At 39.3% G+C, this 17,296-nt stretch overlaps 1 protein-coding gene across 1 annotated transcript in view; it reads right to left on the bottom strand.

Annotated features, from left to right (window-relative positions):
- The window catches only part of LOC126248956 (protein ERGIC-53), a 94,451-nt gene extending 82,390 nt beyond the window's left edge, over positions 1-12,061 (bottom strand). Inside the window, exons 1-6 of the mRNA XM_049950490.1 lie at positions 11,871-12,061; positions 9,258-9,314; positions 9,086-9,183; positions 8,743-8,915; positions 8,170-8,269; positions 6,369-6,492 (exon numbers count right to left, since the gene is read on the bottom strand). Coding sequence (XP_049806447.1) covers positions 6,369-6,492; positions 8,170-8,269; positions 8,743-8,915; positions 9,086-9,183; positions 9,258-9,314; positions 11,871-12,036 — 718 coding nt within the window. The 5' untranslated portion in view covers positions 12,037-12,061. The remainder of the gene's footprint in view (positions 1-6,368; positions 6,493-8,169; positions 8,270-8,742; positions 8,916-9,085; positions 9,184-9,257; positions 9,315-11,870) is intronic.
- Positions 12,062-17,296: the final 5,235 nt, after the last annotated feature.

Below are 17,296 nucleotides of genomic sequence, written 5' to 3'. Positions count from 1 at the left end.
AACCGTCAGTATAGACAACGTCAGAGCCTTGAAATGAGGCAAGGATTGAAAGAAAGTGGCGGCGGAGGGCCTCAGGAGGGACTGAGTCCTTCGGGCCCTGTGCCAAATCGAGCCGAAGGCATGGGCGGGGCACACATCACGGGGATATACGCAGAGGCGCCTGGAAAAAGAGGTGGAAGACCAAAAACCTCAAACCCAGAGAGAAGAGCCCAGACACGAACTGAGATCGTACACCCTGATCGGGGCCGCTGCTCTGGCAGATGGACGACCAAGTTGGGGAACAGCAGACGGTAACTGGGATACCCAGGCGAGCTACAAACATGAGCAGCGTAAGCGGCCAGTAATCGTTGGCACCGGATCCGCAATGGAGGGACACAAGCCTCCACAAGTTTGCTAGTGACAGGGCTTGTGTGGAAAGCTCCAGTGGCGAGTCTGATTCCGCTGTGAAGGATGGGGTCAAGCAACCGCAAAGCAGAAGGGGATGCCGAATCGTAAGCCAGGCTCCCATAATCTAGACGGGATTGGATGAACACCTGGTACAGCCGTAGAAGGGTAGACCAATCAGCACTTCAGCTAGTGTGAATCAAACAACAAAGAGTGTTAAGATGTCGCTAGCACATTTCTTTAAGCTGCCGAATATGAGGCAGCCAAGTCAACTGGGTATCGAAAACCAATCCCAAAAACCGATTCGTCTCCAGCACAGCAAGAGGTTCACCGTCAAGATAAAGCCGTGGCTCAGGGTGAACAGTGTGTCGCCGGCAGAAACGCATAACGCAGGTCTTGGCAGCCAGAAACTGGAAGCCATGCACTACAGCCCAAGACTGCGCCTTTCGGATAGCACCCTGCAGCTGCCGTTCAGCAGTTGCAAAGCCAGTGGAGCTATAGTATAGGCAGAAGTCGTCAGCATACAAGGAAGCTGAGACAGAAGTTCTCATTGCCGCAGAGAGCCCATTAATTGCAATCAAAAGAGGCAGACACTTAAGACAGATCCTTGTGGTACCTCATTCTCCTGAACATGGGAGGCGGGGCACATGGAGTATTGGGATGTGATGGGTGTCCGCAATCTCTGCATGTGAGGCTGGAAGTGCAGCGGGAAGACATATGTCCGAACTTCCAGCACTTAAAGCACCGCATCAGGGGAGGGATATAGGGCTTGACATCACAGTGGTAGACCATCACCTTGACCTTCTCCGGTAATGTACCATCCTCGGAGGCCAAGATGAAGGCACTGGTAGCAATCTGATTGTCCTTCGGACCCCAATGAACAGGCCGGGTGAAATGAACACCTCGACGCTCTAAATTGGTGCGCAGCTCATCATCAGACTGCAAAAGAAGGTCCCTATGGAAAATAATACCCTGGACCATATTTAAACTCTTCGGGGTGTGATGGTAACTGAAACATCCCCCAACTTGTCACAAGCAAGTAACCTGGACAGAGGATGCAATCTTTATCAATACAGCCCCAGAGCACGTGAAAGACTCCCCATCAGCTCTCGTACAAACTAAGAACCACTGCTATCCTGAGCCTTACGTTCCTCCAACAATGTGGCCAGGGAGGGGAACGATTTGGGATTGTATTTCTGAGCACTGAATTGAGCCCGAGAACACTTAGAGACTGCTGGTGGCTAGCCACCAGCAAGAGATGATATACCACGCTTCATTGAGAATTATCCACCCTGATGCCACCCACCCTGACCAAGCGCCCTCCCCACGAGTGCCACCCAGACTCAGCAAGGGCCACCTGGCAGGATGGCCATTGCCGGGAGTCCCGATGCCCCAGTGAGATAGGCATCTACTCCTTGGCATACAAGGGGAGTTAACGGCACAGGCATCAGCAGAGCGATCCCTGTGTTGTCAGAGGGCTACGACAAACAGGATACATGGCAGCCCCACCACAACGGACTGGCTACCGTGCTGGATATTAGGTGCAAGGAAGTCCATGGTTGTCATCTCCGCAAAAAGCAACACTGCACAGTGCATGGTGGAAATCGCACCCAGGAATGTATCCTCACCCAAGAGATGGAGAATGAGCGGGACGGCAATGGGACGACGAGAAAGCTGGCTAAAGGTCTCTATGCACAATGAACACAAAGCACCATGTAAGGCGCCCTTCCCCAATTGGCTCGCTCTTCGGAAGAATTTGGAAATATTGAAAAACCTGAGAGGGGATAATCACATATAGGCTGAAACGTTTGAGACTCCTTTTAGTCGCCTCTTATGACAGGCAGGAATACCGCCATGCTTCCAGTCTAACAGTTAATAATAGCCTCTATGGTGAGGGGGCAATCTATTCTTCTCCCATTGTTGTTATTCCATCCAATACCTTAGATTGCTTGAAAGAAAAAAAAGCAGCACAAAAGGAACAAATGAGAAGAGGCAAGAAAGAAACCATCTGGAGTTTGTAGCTACATAACATGCTGAGAGCAAAGTAGTAGTAGTGGTGGTGGTGGTTGTTTTGTATTAGGCCAAGTACCTATGCGACCGTACCTACGTGATCAACACCATATGCAACATTCTCTATGTTGAGCCATATGATAAAATCACAAAGCATGATATGCAAGAAAGTATCAAATAATACATCAGACAAGTGTTTTTGGATAATTGCTTACTACAAAATAACTGTGTTAGTACCCATTAATAGTTAGGGAGAAGTCTGCATACTATGCAAATTCTACAAATCCATGCCTCCATACTTCTTTTAAGCACCCAAATGGATGTAAAGTGAAGAACGAATGCAAGGAAACTTCATACTGTGCTATAGTCTGTTCCATACAGGCAGCTTTCCCAGCTCAAACAATTCATTTATTTCCTTAGAGTCCCAAAACATCTTGGTGGCTAACAAAGAATTCTCCACACCTTCATAGGAGAATAGAATTTCCTTTATGTTCTCACAAGCTCCATCTTTTCTGGATACACCTAATCAATAGCCAATAGCAAACGAGCCACCCCCCTCCACTTTTTCTGGATACACCTAATCAACAGCCACATTAACAAACTCAAGGCCATAGACTGAAAAAGCAAGAAGACAATACCAGAGAACTACTAAGCAGGTGACAGATTCTTTCTTCTTGTTTTGACTAAGTGGAGTCTACAAATGTCAAACAAAAGTGCTCGCTAAAAATATTGTAAAATATGATCTTTTAAGGTATTTTAGTGGATCGGTATTTCTGAAGTCCAAAAGTATAAAAACAGACTGGATCAATTCAGTTCCTATGGTGATCTACAGCTCCGGCCCCCCCTCCCCTCCTGAGTAATGATACTTTGCTCCATACACACTTCAGATGGATGCAAAGTAGCACCTCTTTGGCAAATAGTGAGAATGGAAATTATTTAATTGGGTATATGACTTTCCATGTGATACACACATGATAACACTCGAGTATGAGTTGCTTGCTGCTCTATGCACAAGGCAGTTGCGTCTGATACTCAAGGTATTTTTCCCCGTCTTAGGCACTTCAAAAGAATAAGTTACTTCATGCACCCAGTCAAGCGCAGATTCTTAAGCTGAATATTTTCCTGCTACACCCAGTGTCATACACAATTATAATATGCAATACATGTCAAACCAATGACAACTCTCATATAAAAGCGTGAGGGTATACTGAGGTCAATCTATATGACAGTTGTCATATAGTTTAGTCATATAGTTTCACATGTACTGCGTGTTAGAACAGTGTGACATTAGGTATACAAAGAGAAATTCAACTTATGGAAATAAACCTGATCTGGAATCTTATGACTGCTGAAACCAAATCTGATTTTTTAGTGTACTTACAATAAAAATTTTAGTTTTGTTAAGATACGTTTTGATAATACATTCAGCCAATGAAAATTTACAGCCATTGTAGGAAAGATGGCAATCTGGAGGAGGACTACCTTCACAAGGATGAAAAACCATTGTTTCTGTACTAGCACTGTGATACACCACTGTCAAGAAAAATTGGAAAATTGCAGTAAGGGACTATGGGCACTGTTGAGTTCATCTGTCCCTAGCCTTACACACTACTTAATCCAACTTAAACTAACATGCTAAGCATAAAACACACACACACACACACACACACACACACACACACACAAGGGAGGACTCTAACCTCCGACAGGGGACAGCTGCGCGAGCCGTGACAAGACGCCTCGCACCACACGGCTAACCCGTGCGGCACATTTCAAGAGATTCACGCATTATACATATACCTAATCAGCAGCATCGCTGCCTTGTGACGGTGAGACGCCTCATGTCATCGTGAAAACTCGACAATATTTTATCAGTGCAACTGACATACATCTTCAGGTGTGGTTCAGGTTCACTGCACTTGAAGATGTCAGCCAGTTGCACCGACAAAATATTGTGGCGTGTTCACAATGACATCCGATGTCTTGTCCGAGAATCATACTTGCTCCAGTGTAAAGCACATTGAAAACATTCTGTTTTAAATGAGAATATACTGTTTTAAATGGGAATATACTGTTTTAAATGGGAATATACTGTTTCAAATGTTAAATAAATGTAAATTCAGTGCGATTTCCTTGAACACACAAAATACTTATGAAACGCTGCTACGGCAATATTACCTATGTCACCGCTTTCTACATGGTTCACAGCCTACCGTATTTACTCGAATCTAAGCCGCACCTGAAAAATACGACTCGAAATCAAGGAAAAAAATTTCCCCGAATCTAAGCCGCACCTGAAATTTGAGTCTCAAAATTCAAGGGGAGAGAAAAGTTTTAGGCCGCACCTCCAAATCGAAACAAAGTTGGTCCATTGTAATCCGAGACACAATTTAGGTCCAATGAATGACGATACAGCTACAGTAGTTTGGTTCGAGTCGTAAGCTTAGCAGTTAAGCTTTACCAGGTAGCCATGCGTCAGGCGCTCCGTCCGTATTTATACGGGTACCCTTCCTTTTTCACGAGCTTCGTCTGGTTTGAATTGATTGCTTATTTTTCTTTGATCTGATAAGTGCAGTTCTCTTTGTTATAGGTGTTTGAGTCACTCTAAGCTGAAAATGCATTACTGTACTGTGTCATGCATTGTTTGTTGCATTCTGATAATGAGTGTTTACGACCTGTCGCCGCTCGCGGTATAGCTTGTTTTTGTGCGCGCTACCGCTGCTTACAATAAAAAAAAAAGAGGAATCGTCTCATTAGCGAAACAATGGCAAGAGACTGCAATTTGTTGTTACTTGCACTGATGCTTTCTTTGATAATGATCAACAAGCACCAAATAATAGACTGCGTATGACGGAAGATGTTCTGAACGAGAGTTTGGCGAAAAATTTTCTCTGTTTGAAAATCTTTGCAGACGCCTCTTTAGTACGTTACATTCTGCACAGAAATTAGAGTCATCTTAGATTTAAAAATCTAGTCAATTGCCGTGCTTCATTTCTGACTGTATCACTATTAGGCATAAGAATAATACGAATATAAACATGATATGCTATGTATATCCTTCCGCGTTTGCTGTTGTCTCACTCTAATTTCGTAGTTTATTAGGCAGACAGGATTTAAATGAGATAGCAGCAAATAATACATGGCAAAATGTTTATATTCGTATTATTCTTATGGTGAAGAGAATACTGCATGTGATTCACAATTCATAAAAGTTCCTATTAGCAACCATCTCTTCTCACAGGTAGGAAAAAATTCAGAGCGTAGAGTTGGTCATATTGACAAACATCCCAAACAGTCTTGCCAGTCGGATTTTCGTAGTACATTGAAATGCTGCTACTTTCGAAGATGAACAATACGGAATTTGTATTTACTTTGTTGGATAATGTATGAAAATGCAGTGGACGAAACTCGGGGCGGAGAAAAAAAGCTCGTCTTCCACTTTTTTTTAAATTTATTTACCGACGCAGAGGTTTTGGCGCCAGTATTTATCTTTGTGCCTGCAAAGCATGCCTGTGTAGCGCTACATATATATTCGACAGCAGAAGTTAGTTGTGGCGGCACCTACCAACATTTTTCAGAACTTCCGCTTACTTTGCACTCGATTCTAAGCCGCAGGCGGTTTTTTGGATTACAAAAATTGGAAAAAAAGTGCAGCTTAGATTCGAATAAATACGGTATGTGGAACCTATTACCTGGATGGAAACTGCAGCATTTTAATTTATTACAAGCAATAACAGTTTGGCTGATCTACAGTTTTAAACCACCTCCACAATGAAGTTTACTTTTAGTTACGATTGACAGTGACTGGCAACACTTATTGCATTTCGCATCACCTTGCAAACTAACTTCCACACTTATTAGGTAAATCTTTAAGTCAGTACACTTTAATAAATCATTTCTTGCAAAGATTCAAGACTACATTTGTATTTAGTATCAAGTGCCACACCCGACAATAAAATAATGAACTAATGTACCTGCTAACCCTCCTGTTGCAGCAGACAGACCAAAGTAACCATTTTTGGGAAGGACTACGTTATCGGCTCTGAAACAGATTTCCATTTCCTGTTCATTGTTTGTCATACCACTATGGATCAGGACCTGCAAAGAACATAACATAATTTAAATATATAGAAAAGAAGTAGAAAAACCATGCTTGTGGAACTGTTATTTATATTCACAAAATTGTAATGTCATGCATATTGTAATCATAACTGTAAAACATATATACATATAAAACTATGCACTATCCACAATAATAGTTTCCACAGAACAGTAGTGTTTCAGCATAGAAATTCTATCTCTAACCACTTGCATTTTTTGTTTACAACACTGTTTAATCATTACTTCAACAGTTTTCTGGTTTAAAGACTGCTCAATCGTCTCAGCACAACGAAGATGAGCGGAGCAGGCTAGGATTCCACTATCTGCTACATTATGACAATCTGTCTATATAAAACCTTCAGGGCATCCCAACTGACATCACATGTTTGCACTTATTTATTCATGACAAGTTGTAAATGAAATTCAGACAAAACTCATTGGAGACTGATTAAAATATATAACTACTGTACTGAACAAAGTTAAGAATTTACACTTAAAATGTAATCTAAGATAGTTAACACTTATCTGGCATCTTCACAATATTTAGTCTCTGGAGCCTTTCATAGAATTAATTCAGGTACTGCTAATAGACGGTGGAATCCTACAGAACAATTGTGAACTTCTGCATTGTAGCACTGGTTCTCATACATGAATTTCCAAACAAAATGTTTTAGCCTTAGGTACAAATAGACCACTTTGCTACTTAATCCCACAGATTATAATCACATTAATGACAATATACAGCAACACACTAGCAAGTAAGGGTAATTCAGCCACAGTGTAGAACTGAAGTTTATGTTGACAACTTCTGCAGAGATCTGCTTTGTGCATTACATTCTAGATAAATTTCTGAACTGACCCAATACAACTTTACATCTTTTGTGAATTCTCGAAGTAGAAATTTACTTAAGAAATTGTTGCCACCTTTCAAGTGTGAATGTAATGCTATTAACTCCATTTCACAACTCTGAAATGTTATCTCCATTTCACAGATGGGTTTAAATTTTAAACCACAGCTTTTAAGTGTAGGAAAAAAGGCAGACATTCCAGAACATACACTTACTTCATACCACCACTTCCATAAAAAATTCAAGCAACTAAGAGTAAACCTGGTGTTGGCATACAGTAGAAGTAAATAGACCAATATTTCATGAGAAGAGGGGTATGTGCCTGTTCAAATAATTGCAATGTACAGGCTACAACCCTGGCTTCTGGAACCAAGCAGATTACTTCCACAAAGCGTAAGGAAGATAAAATACACTCCAGCAAATGTCAAATGAAGTGCAAAGCAATATCTTTAGTTATCATTAAGCATATAGTTTGGCTGTAAAATTGAACAAAACAAAATACTGTTACCATATGTACAGAGGTCCCCAATAGCAGCAGTACAGCCAAATAAATTCAAAATCCAAATAGCAAATGCTGAACTTAATAGATTGAGAGCATAAGAATGTCTAAGTTACAAGTCAGTGTCAAATCTGAACCCTCAATAATAGCTTTGGAGAGTTCCAGCTTTTTATGTATATTTCTGTCTCCTGCACCAGTTTTAACTGAAGCAATTCCATAAATTTACAAAATTTGTCTTGGAAGTATGTGCAATATTCTTCTCAAAATACGACAACTCTTGTTACCTGAAATGAAACAGCTTCTCTGTTTTCTGCATTAGAAACTTACAGTGAGTGAGTTGAGGTAATACTCTATTCGAGCTCTTGTCGGGTAAGGCTTGTTGCGGAAATCTCTCATACATCCATTCAACATCTGAGTTGCTCCATCACTGCAAATGAGGAAAAAAACAAATGAACACTGCTATACATATACCTGTGCTTTCTTGTTATCTGGATGCTCACTATTCTTGAAAGTATTTTTAGCAAATCTGACCTCCGGTCTAACTTGTACAAAGTGACCTTAATACCTATAATGCTCTGTTTAAATGTTGAAGCCCTACAGCTATATGTAACACAAAATTCAAGTTAAGTTTTCATTTCTCAAACAAAGCAATTAACACATTCACTCACATAATTTCTCTGGTAATTTATATTGTGCACACATTAACAAAATTTAAAGTAACTTCTTATCAGTGGTGAGGCAAGGGTGCTCCAAGTAGAAAAACCAACTGTTTGCATTATCATACTATTCTGGAGGTGCTACACAAACTGTTTCTTGTCACATCTGTTACATAAACATTATTAGTTATTTAATCAATTTTATGAACCAGCATGTTTACAACAGCTGAAGTATAAAACTTACTGAGGATGATCAAATTCCTTTGTACCATCATTGAGTACACCCATAATGAAGGGGTTATTGTGTTTATTATCATTGTCAAATGAATCAAAGAACACACCAAGTCCAACCCATTTATCAGAACTGCCAAAAACTGGTCCATCATAGGCACCTTTTGACTCTGTGAACCAGAAAGCCTGCAAGGAAAGAAAAGAAAATGCATTATCTGTTTTATAAAAATAGCCACACCACCAGTTTACATATTTAATATGGTTTACAGTAAATGGAATTGCAGATTTTTCACTTCATTAAAGGTAACTTAACAAGTACTAAACAGCACGAGTATAAAAACAGTACAGCATCCTACCAGCCCATCAGCACCCAGTCTACCTCTTCCTGTGATGCGGAAAACAATATCAACTTCCCACCAATCAAAATTTGTTTTTGATTTAGTCCATATTGCTCCTGTGAAAACAAGGAAAAAATAAGTGTGTGTCTGACACTTTAATTATTAACAGATGTGCCTCAAATGGACTTACCTTTTTGACTTTTCATTGATGGAGCTATTCGGACATTTTCTGAACTGGCAATGGCATCTGCAAGAAATTTGTTTAGAAAATTAGTAAGAATGTAGTATTAGGTCATAAACCCCCGACTTATCTATTTGTTATTACTTCGGCAAACTTAAAGTCCCTGGTATACTAGGGAATCTTAAGAATAGGCCTTCAAAAATGTAAAACCCCACCTATATACATTTCGGCACAGATAGTTAAGTGTTTGGCCATTAGAGAGCACCTGGGATTACATTTGTAGCCTGACTGCCATGTTTTGGTTGAGAGGGTTCCACCAGATACCATCTTTACTGTGTGCAACTTTGGATACAAGATGCGTACTTTCAGCCCCTCTCTTGTATTACTGTTTATGCAATGCTTTCAAAAAAAAAAAAAAATGGTATAGTGGCTGGGTACGACACAATTTAGTGACTAAGAAAGTGAAGAATGTGATGTTATTTCAGTAGAGATTGAAAAGGATGAAAGGAGTGAAAATTGTTTGTCAGCGATGCAAGATAAATACATCTACTGTGTTCCAGCCAGCACCTTCAAGACTTATATTCACGGGAAATTTATGAAATACATGGTTGGACTTCATAGCTACATAGAAACTAAAAAATGACTTCCAATTTAAAGATATTTTAGTCACAGACCAGTGCAATATATACTCAGGATTTGATTATTAGTGATTTTCAAAATTTTAAACTCATTATTTTGAGTGTTAAAAGCTAGTTTTATATGTCTATATGTAATGTCATTCTGTATGGGATGCTTTTCATACAAATATTTTTTGGAACATAAATCAATGTGTTAAAGGGGTTAAAATAGCTTAAAAGCCTAAAAATATTAACAAATAAGTTTTTGTTCACTCTTCTCTTTAATTTATTTTCTGCACAAATTGCGCTTTGTCAAAGACCACATATCAACCAAGGTATAAATAGTGTAACCGTCAGAGAGTAAGAAACTGGAAAACAATACTAAGGAACTGTTAAATGAAATCAAATGGACTGTCCAAGCATTTTCATCAATAGCAAGCAAAGAAAAGATGAAACCAATGAGAAAACAATCTTGAGAAACATTGTTGACAAACAACATAAGGTGCAATAAGGAAAGATCCCAATGAAGTCCAACAACTGCTCTCTTCAATTATTACCTAGACCGCCTGAATATGATGCTGGCATATCAATAGCATCATGATTACCATGCCCTAGTATTTCAAAAAATACTGTTTACAGAACAGCAGATGCACACCCCAACAGAAATTTAACGTGCAAAATCAGTTACCCCACAAATTTCACAAAAGATGGTATCAAGCATCAAATCAATAAATGAAAACATTGTGGTCGTAAAAGAAGGATGGATGATTATGTTTCATATCCCATTAACAATAAGGTTACCTGATAAGGAGGACAAACCCTGATGGGTCAAGGATGGGGAAGGAAATTGGCCTGCCCAGTGTTTTCATCCTAGTCCATAGGATAAACTTTCTCTTAAGAGCAATGTCCCAAATAACAGGGCAGTTTGTAGGGTGATGTTTAAATACCAAAAGACCAGAAACAGCACTTTTCAAAATTAAAGAATGAGAATTTCACACTTCCATATGTACTACTCAAGTGTCAAAGACCTTCACTTGCTCTGACTTTAGTCACAGGTAAAAGATATGACTGTAACATAACAGAACTAGAATATTATATCGATGTATGACGCAAATACTAGAAAATGTATTGTCGAATAGGTAATACAAACGCTATCATGTTCATGTATATTGACAAGATTTTACAACACAAGTAATAAATCAGAGTATCAACATAGAGAAGGAAAGATCCTTGTATCCACACAAGAAAAAAATTATGAACTTCCGTCATTTAGGTTAAACTAGAGTGTTACCAAAACAATGTAACTGTAGACTTAATAGCATGTTGATAATGACAACTCTGTATAAGGTCTCTAGAGAACACGGATATCAACAATATAAGTTCAGAAACTTAATACATCTTGCCCACAATTATTGGCAAAAACACTTTTTCCCAAAGTTTTAATGAAACCTTTTTAACTGTAACTACATAAACGCACATTAACACGTAGGTACTATGGTCACGTGCATGTCACATAATTCCAGCGTTGACACTCAAAATTTGTCATCTGTCAGTTAGTTCTTAACCTTAATTCCATGTTCAAAAATAACTACGTAACAATAAGATGAAAAGCTATTTTGAATCAAATTCAAATTAGTGAAATGACGTACAATGTTTACCCAACCGGTATAGTGGTATACAGCTCCGAAAATAATTGTTACAAAGTAACGGAATAGAGCAGAAATCAAAACAGGTTAATTCATACTAAAATAGCTAAAATGAAACCTGCCAAAATTAGAAAGCAACTAATTACAAAAACAAAATACAACAATCGGCAACATCCCAGCTGTCATATGTTTTTCAACTACAGAAGAAAGACATTTCCATGGAAACCGGTTCTTTTACGTAGAAATGCAATCGCTGTACTGCACACAAGTATTATTTACGGCAAAATGAATTATCCATCGAAAGTTTCAAAAAACCGAAGACACCGCACATTACAACCGAATTTAACCGATTGACTTACTTCCGCCGTACTCCCAAAACGGGACAGATCCATCCTTCTGAGCCAAATATGGAGGCTTGAAACTATATTTATATTCAAACTTCCTGAATCGATTATTCCCAAAAGTTTCAGACGTCAACAATAGCACAAACACCACGCACAGCCACCTCAACCCTGCCGCCACCATGTTTCACGACGGTCAGACTGTCTTTTCTTTCCTCTTCGGCTACGTGAACAACAACACAACCTGGTGGAATTTGATTGGACGTGGACAGCAGTCGCTTTCTTCAAAGATATAACCTCACAAGTAAACTACTAGCAGGCCAGGGAGCAAGGAGTTTAGATACTAGCAAGGAGGTTAGAGTCGAATCTTCTTGGACCAAGTACGTATTTTTACTCTTATCTGCTTGGAGGAGGTAGACAGATTATTGGTACTGACACAGGTGGAATACTGACAAGATTTTTCGCTAAGAAACTACGTTGAATTGCAAATAGAAGCATTAATTACGTAGCGCACTATTAAGGCCCGTCCACACGCAACGATCTGTCTGCGCAAATGTCTGCGCACATCACATGTGCGCAGACAGATCGTTGCGTGTGGACAGAAGATTTGCACCAACCTGAGGTGTGTGCAAACCTGGAAGTTGGAGTTGGAGGTTTGAGCGAAATCTTTCAAATCTGTAGGTTCAAACCACATCTGCGCAGACAAGTTGGAGCGTGTGGACAGGAGATCGCCGCAAATCTGGCGCGAAACAGCGGTTTGCTCAGTCTAGTGTTTGTATTTGTACGCACAGAGCATTAAAATGGCTGATACTCGTCAGTGTTCTCGAGAGTTTGTAAGTGAATTCATTGAAATATACAGAAACCACCCATGTTTGTGGAAGATTAAAAGTAAAGAATATAGTGACCGAGACAAAAAGACAGCAGCATACAATGCTCTAATTGAAAAATTGCGGGTAGTTGACGCCTCGGCAAGCAGAGAAACGGTAATAAAAAAATAATTTCGTTGCGAAATGGCGAAATTATTTGCGGATGGATGTCGAAACTTATAATTATCTCTTAAAGCTTGTAACCCCTCATATTATGAGAAAAAATACTTTTATGAGAAGGGCAATTTCTCCTCATGAACGGCTGGCGGTAACATTAAGATTCCTAGCACCAGGAAGGAGCTACAAGGATTTGGAATTTTCATCTGCAATATCGAAACAAGCATTGAGTGAAATAATACCCAACAGATGTGAAGCTATTTACGCTTTCCTGAAGGATGAGTTCATGAAGGCAAGTCAAGTAAATTAAGTCTGTCAGCGAATTGTTTACCAAAAAGAGTTATCCAAAGTTCAGAAATCTAGAAGATCTGGTGTAGGAGTAGATCAAGTATACCAGCCAACGTTATGGTATTTTGATCTGCTTGTCTTTCTTAGTGATCAAGAAACGCCAAGACCAAGCAGGAATACAATTGAAGATGAAATTGGAGTGCCAATGTGCGAGGAAATGGAACACGAGGTAATGTAAAACAAAATTGGTTCGCCCTGCAACTCTCGCAGTAAATTTACGTGAGAAAACTGCTTTCGCTTTAGCAGCCACTGCCTACACCATTTTGACCGCTTTCTCTGTTTCCTGCGGTTGGTCTGAATGTTTTTTGCAACACAAGTTGCGAACACAGACCACAACAGAACTTCCTCCATTTCTATATTTCAAAATAACTGAATTAAATTTTGACGTTTACGGGGATCGTAGTCGCTTGCCACTGATATTTCATTTCTACACCGACAGATGGCAGGCGAGTAGTAGATTGGGGTTTGTGTCGTGTGAACACACCACATTTGCAGCGATCTTTTGCATGTACAGATATCTGCGCCGATGTCTGCGCAGACAGATCGTTGCGTGTGGACCGGGCTTTAGCATACTCGTAACTCATAAAACACAGGAAATTCATTTTTAGGATCGTTGTATCCCATAATATACAATGATGTAGGATTTATCACACATGGTATTACTTAAAGAATAGTACATGAAGAAGTTTTACAATTAAGGCCAATTCATACTGGCCATCACGTCAAGTTACGTCACGTCAAAAGATTCTACAATCAATTTCAAATGACAGAATTCAGACTACAGTCAACGGACGGTCAGACGTCAGTGTTTCTGGGGACAGAAATTTTTTACCTACGCGTCTTCTGCTAACATTGCAAATTAACCAACTTTCGCGACACGTAAGCATGTTAAAGTAGTGGACTTTGGGCTTTTGTATCTTCTTAATGCCGGAAGGCAGTGCAGCGACACTTCAGTCTCTGCTGAAACGCAATTTCATAAAAACTCAGCGTGTGAAAAATGCAAAAAAGTGTTGTAAAAGGCATTCTTTGTGTGAAATATAAGTTCTGGCTGCATGAAAATAGCTAGAATGTGAATCTAAATCGTAAATGACGATATTAGGTGGTCATGTAACTGTGTTAGTGATGAACGCGAAGATCTTCTGAATATGATAAATTCGAAAGACGAAATTATCGAGTTTCTGAGTAGTGACATTGAGACTCCCAGAAAACAAATAGTAATCTTGAAACAAGAAAACGCGAAACTATTAAATAAAAAAGTTTATGGATTCGTGAAAACAGTGAATCAGTGACGGAAAATGGCCAAAAAACAGTCAAATTCGAAGTGTTAAAAGAGATACGCAAACCGAAAAAAGTGTCAATGATGACGAAGATCGTGGAGAAAGAAATACAAAATATGTCAGACCCAGAAATAAATAGAAGTGAGTTGCAGTAACGTATAAAAAGGAAGGAAGAAAGCATCAAGGAAGTGACAAACAAAGCGCAGGAAATGACTTCTCAATAACTGGCGACTCACTAACTAAAGACGTTGCAGTACTGAATAATAAGACTGATGTCCGCCCAGGGACGAATAAACACTTCAAGAACAAGTAGACAATGAAACATAGTGCATTCTCGCAGATAAATCGGAATGAAAACTTTAAAGGTGTTTTCATCCACCTGGGACGAATTCGCTACGAAACAGCAGTGAAGAAGAGATCGTAAACGAAGCACGAAATCTAATCCAGACGGCGAATAACGTGTACCCAGGATCAAAGATAATTTTAAGTAGTATTCTACACAGAAAATCGGTTAGTGATAAATACATAGGCAGGATAAACAATCGAACCGGAGAGCAGTGCCACCGACTTGGTGCAGTTTTCATGATTTCGAATAAATTTATTAGTGATAAATTTTTAGGACAAAATGGGCTGATCCAAACAGGATGGGATCGGCTACATTCAGCAATATGTACTGCGATATTCGTAAGACCATACTTAGTTCGGGAAACTAGTATGCAGAGATGTAGATGTCAAAATTGATAGCGAAGTTGAAGCGAAAATACACAAATAGCGTTTCAAAACAAACCCTGTTAAGAATATTCAGAGAAGTTACAATATGTTCTTAATGCACTTGAACATAAATGGGTTAAATTCAAACTATAAAAATTGCAGTGAAATAAAACTTAACTATTTGCTAATCATTTTGTCAGAGATATCAAACGTCAAGGTCATATAAATGAATGAACACAGCCTTACAAAGGATAGTATCAAAATCTTAAATAACCTTGGTAATTCCCTTGTTGTCCTCAGATTTTGTAAGAGTAATTTAACTCAAGGAGGATCATGCAAACTTGTGGAACGATCAGTGAGATATAAAGGAAGATTCGATTTCGATTCACTTAATGAAGAATGTATATATGAAAGCTGCTGCATAGAATTAGACCAAAATATTGAAATTTTATCTGTGCGTCCACAGGTCGTGGTCGTGCGATAGCGTTCTCGCTTCCCACGCCTGGGTTCCTGGGTTCGATTCCCGGCGGGGTCAGGGATTTTCTCTGCCTCGTGATGACTGGGTGTTGTGTGCTGTCCTTAGGTTAGTTAGGTTTAAGTAGTTCTAAGTTCTAGGGGACTGATGACCATAGATGTTAAGTCCCATAGTGCTCAGAGCCATTTGAACCATTTTTTTAATCTGTGCATATAACTCCAGGTGCAGAAATAATTAAATAATTTTTGTCGAAATTCCAGAACCTATTACATAAATTTCAAAAATAAACCAAGAAAAGAGTACAATAACTGCTGATTTCATCATACATTTAGCCAGTGAAGCCAGAAACTCAAAAAAATTCAATGATATGATTGAAATACCGGGTTTCCGTGGTAATTTCACTGATTTTACTCAAGTAAACGAAATGTCAGCAACATGTGTAGATACGACTTTAACCAATTAAACTTATAATGAGGCAAATGAGTTTCGTTTACATTTAGGACTTTCTGATGATTGTGCTCTATTTATGGAATTACCAAAAACAATATAACCTTGCCCGAAAGGAACCTATACCAAACCCCAGTTCAGCACAGAAAATATGAACTTATTCCATCATAGGTTAAATAAGGCAGATTCGTTTGGTTTGAATAGTTTAAAATTAGACATGGAAAAGACTCAGTTAAGGTAGTTTAAAGCAAAACAAGTAAAATTAAATGATATGCAGATCAGGCACAGAAACCAGGATTTCCGGGGAGCTAGCTGGGTGAAATTCCTAGAAATGCAACTAGATGAAAATGGGCTCACATATACAGTACTTTGAAAAAAAAATTAATTAGCCTAATATTTTCAATTAGGATAACACACAATGTTACCAAGATGGACATAGAAAAGCAGTATATCACAGCTACTTTGAGTCAGTAATAAGGTATGGAATTGTATTCTGGGGTAACTCAACAATATGTGTCGAACATTTAAACTTCATAAAACCATCATTAGAAATATGCACATGGTAGGACAAAGAAAATCATGTCACCCACTCCTAAAAAAATCTAAGTCTGTTAAGTATTCCCCCAATATACATACAGGTTGTTACATAAAGGTACAGCCAAACTTTCAGGAAACATTCCTCACACACAAAGAAAGAAAATATGTTATGTGGACATGTGTCCGGAAACGCTTACTTTCCATGTTATACCTCATTTTATTACTTCTCTTCCAACCGCATTAAGCATGGAATGGAAACACACAGCAACAGAACGTACCAGTGTGACTTGAAACACTTTGTTACAGGAAATGTTCAAAATGTCATCCGTTAGCGAGGATACATGCATCCACCCTCCGTCGCATGGAATCCCTGATGCGTAGACAAGAGCTTTCAAATGCCCCCATAAATGAAAGTCAAGAGGGTTGAGGTCAGGAGAGCGTGGAGGCCATGGAATTGGTCCACCTCTACCAATGCATCGGACATCGAACCTGTTGTTGAGAAGCGTATGAACACTTCGACTGAAATGTGCAGGAGCTCCATCATGCATGAACCACATGTTGTGTCGTACTTGTAAAGGCACATGTTCTAGTAGCACAGGTAGAGTATCCCGTAAGAAATCATGATAACGTGCTCCATTGAGCGTAGGTGGAAGAACGTTCATAGAA

The sequence above is a fragment of the Schistocerca nitens genome, chromosome 3 (assembly GCF_023898315.1).
Source record: "Schistocerca nitens isolate TAMUIC-IGC-003100 chromosome 3, iqSchNite1.1, whole genome shotgun sequence".
Classification (NCBI taxonomy): domain Eukaryota; kingdom Metazoa; phylum Arthropoda; class Insecta; order Orthoptera; family Acrididae; genus Schistocerca; species Schistocerca nitens.
This window is presented reverse-complemented; position numbering and strand designations above follow the sequence as displayed.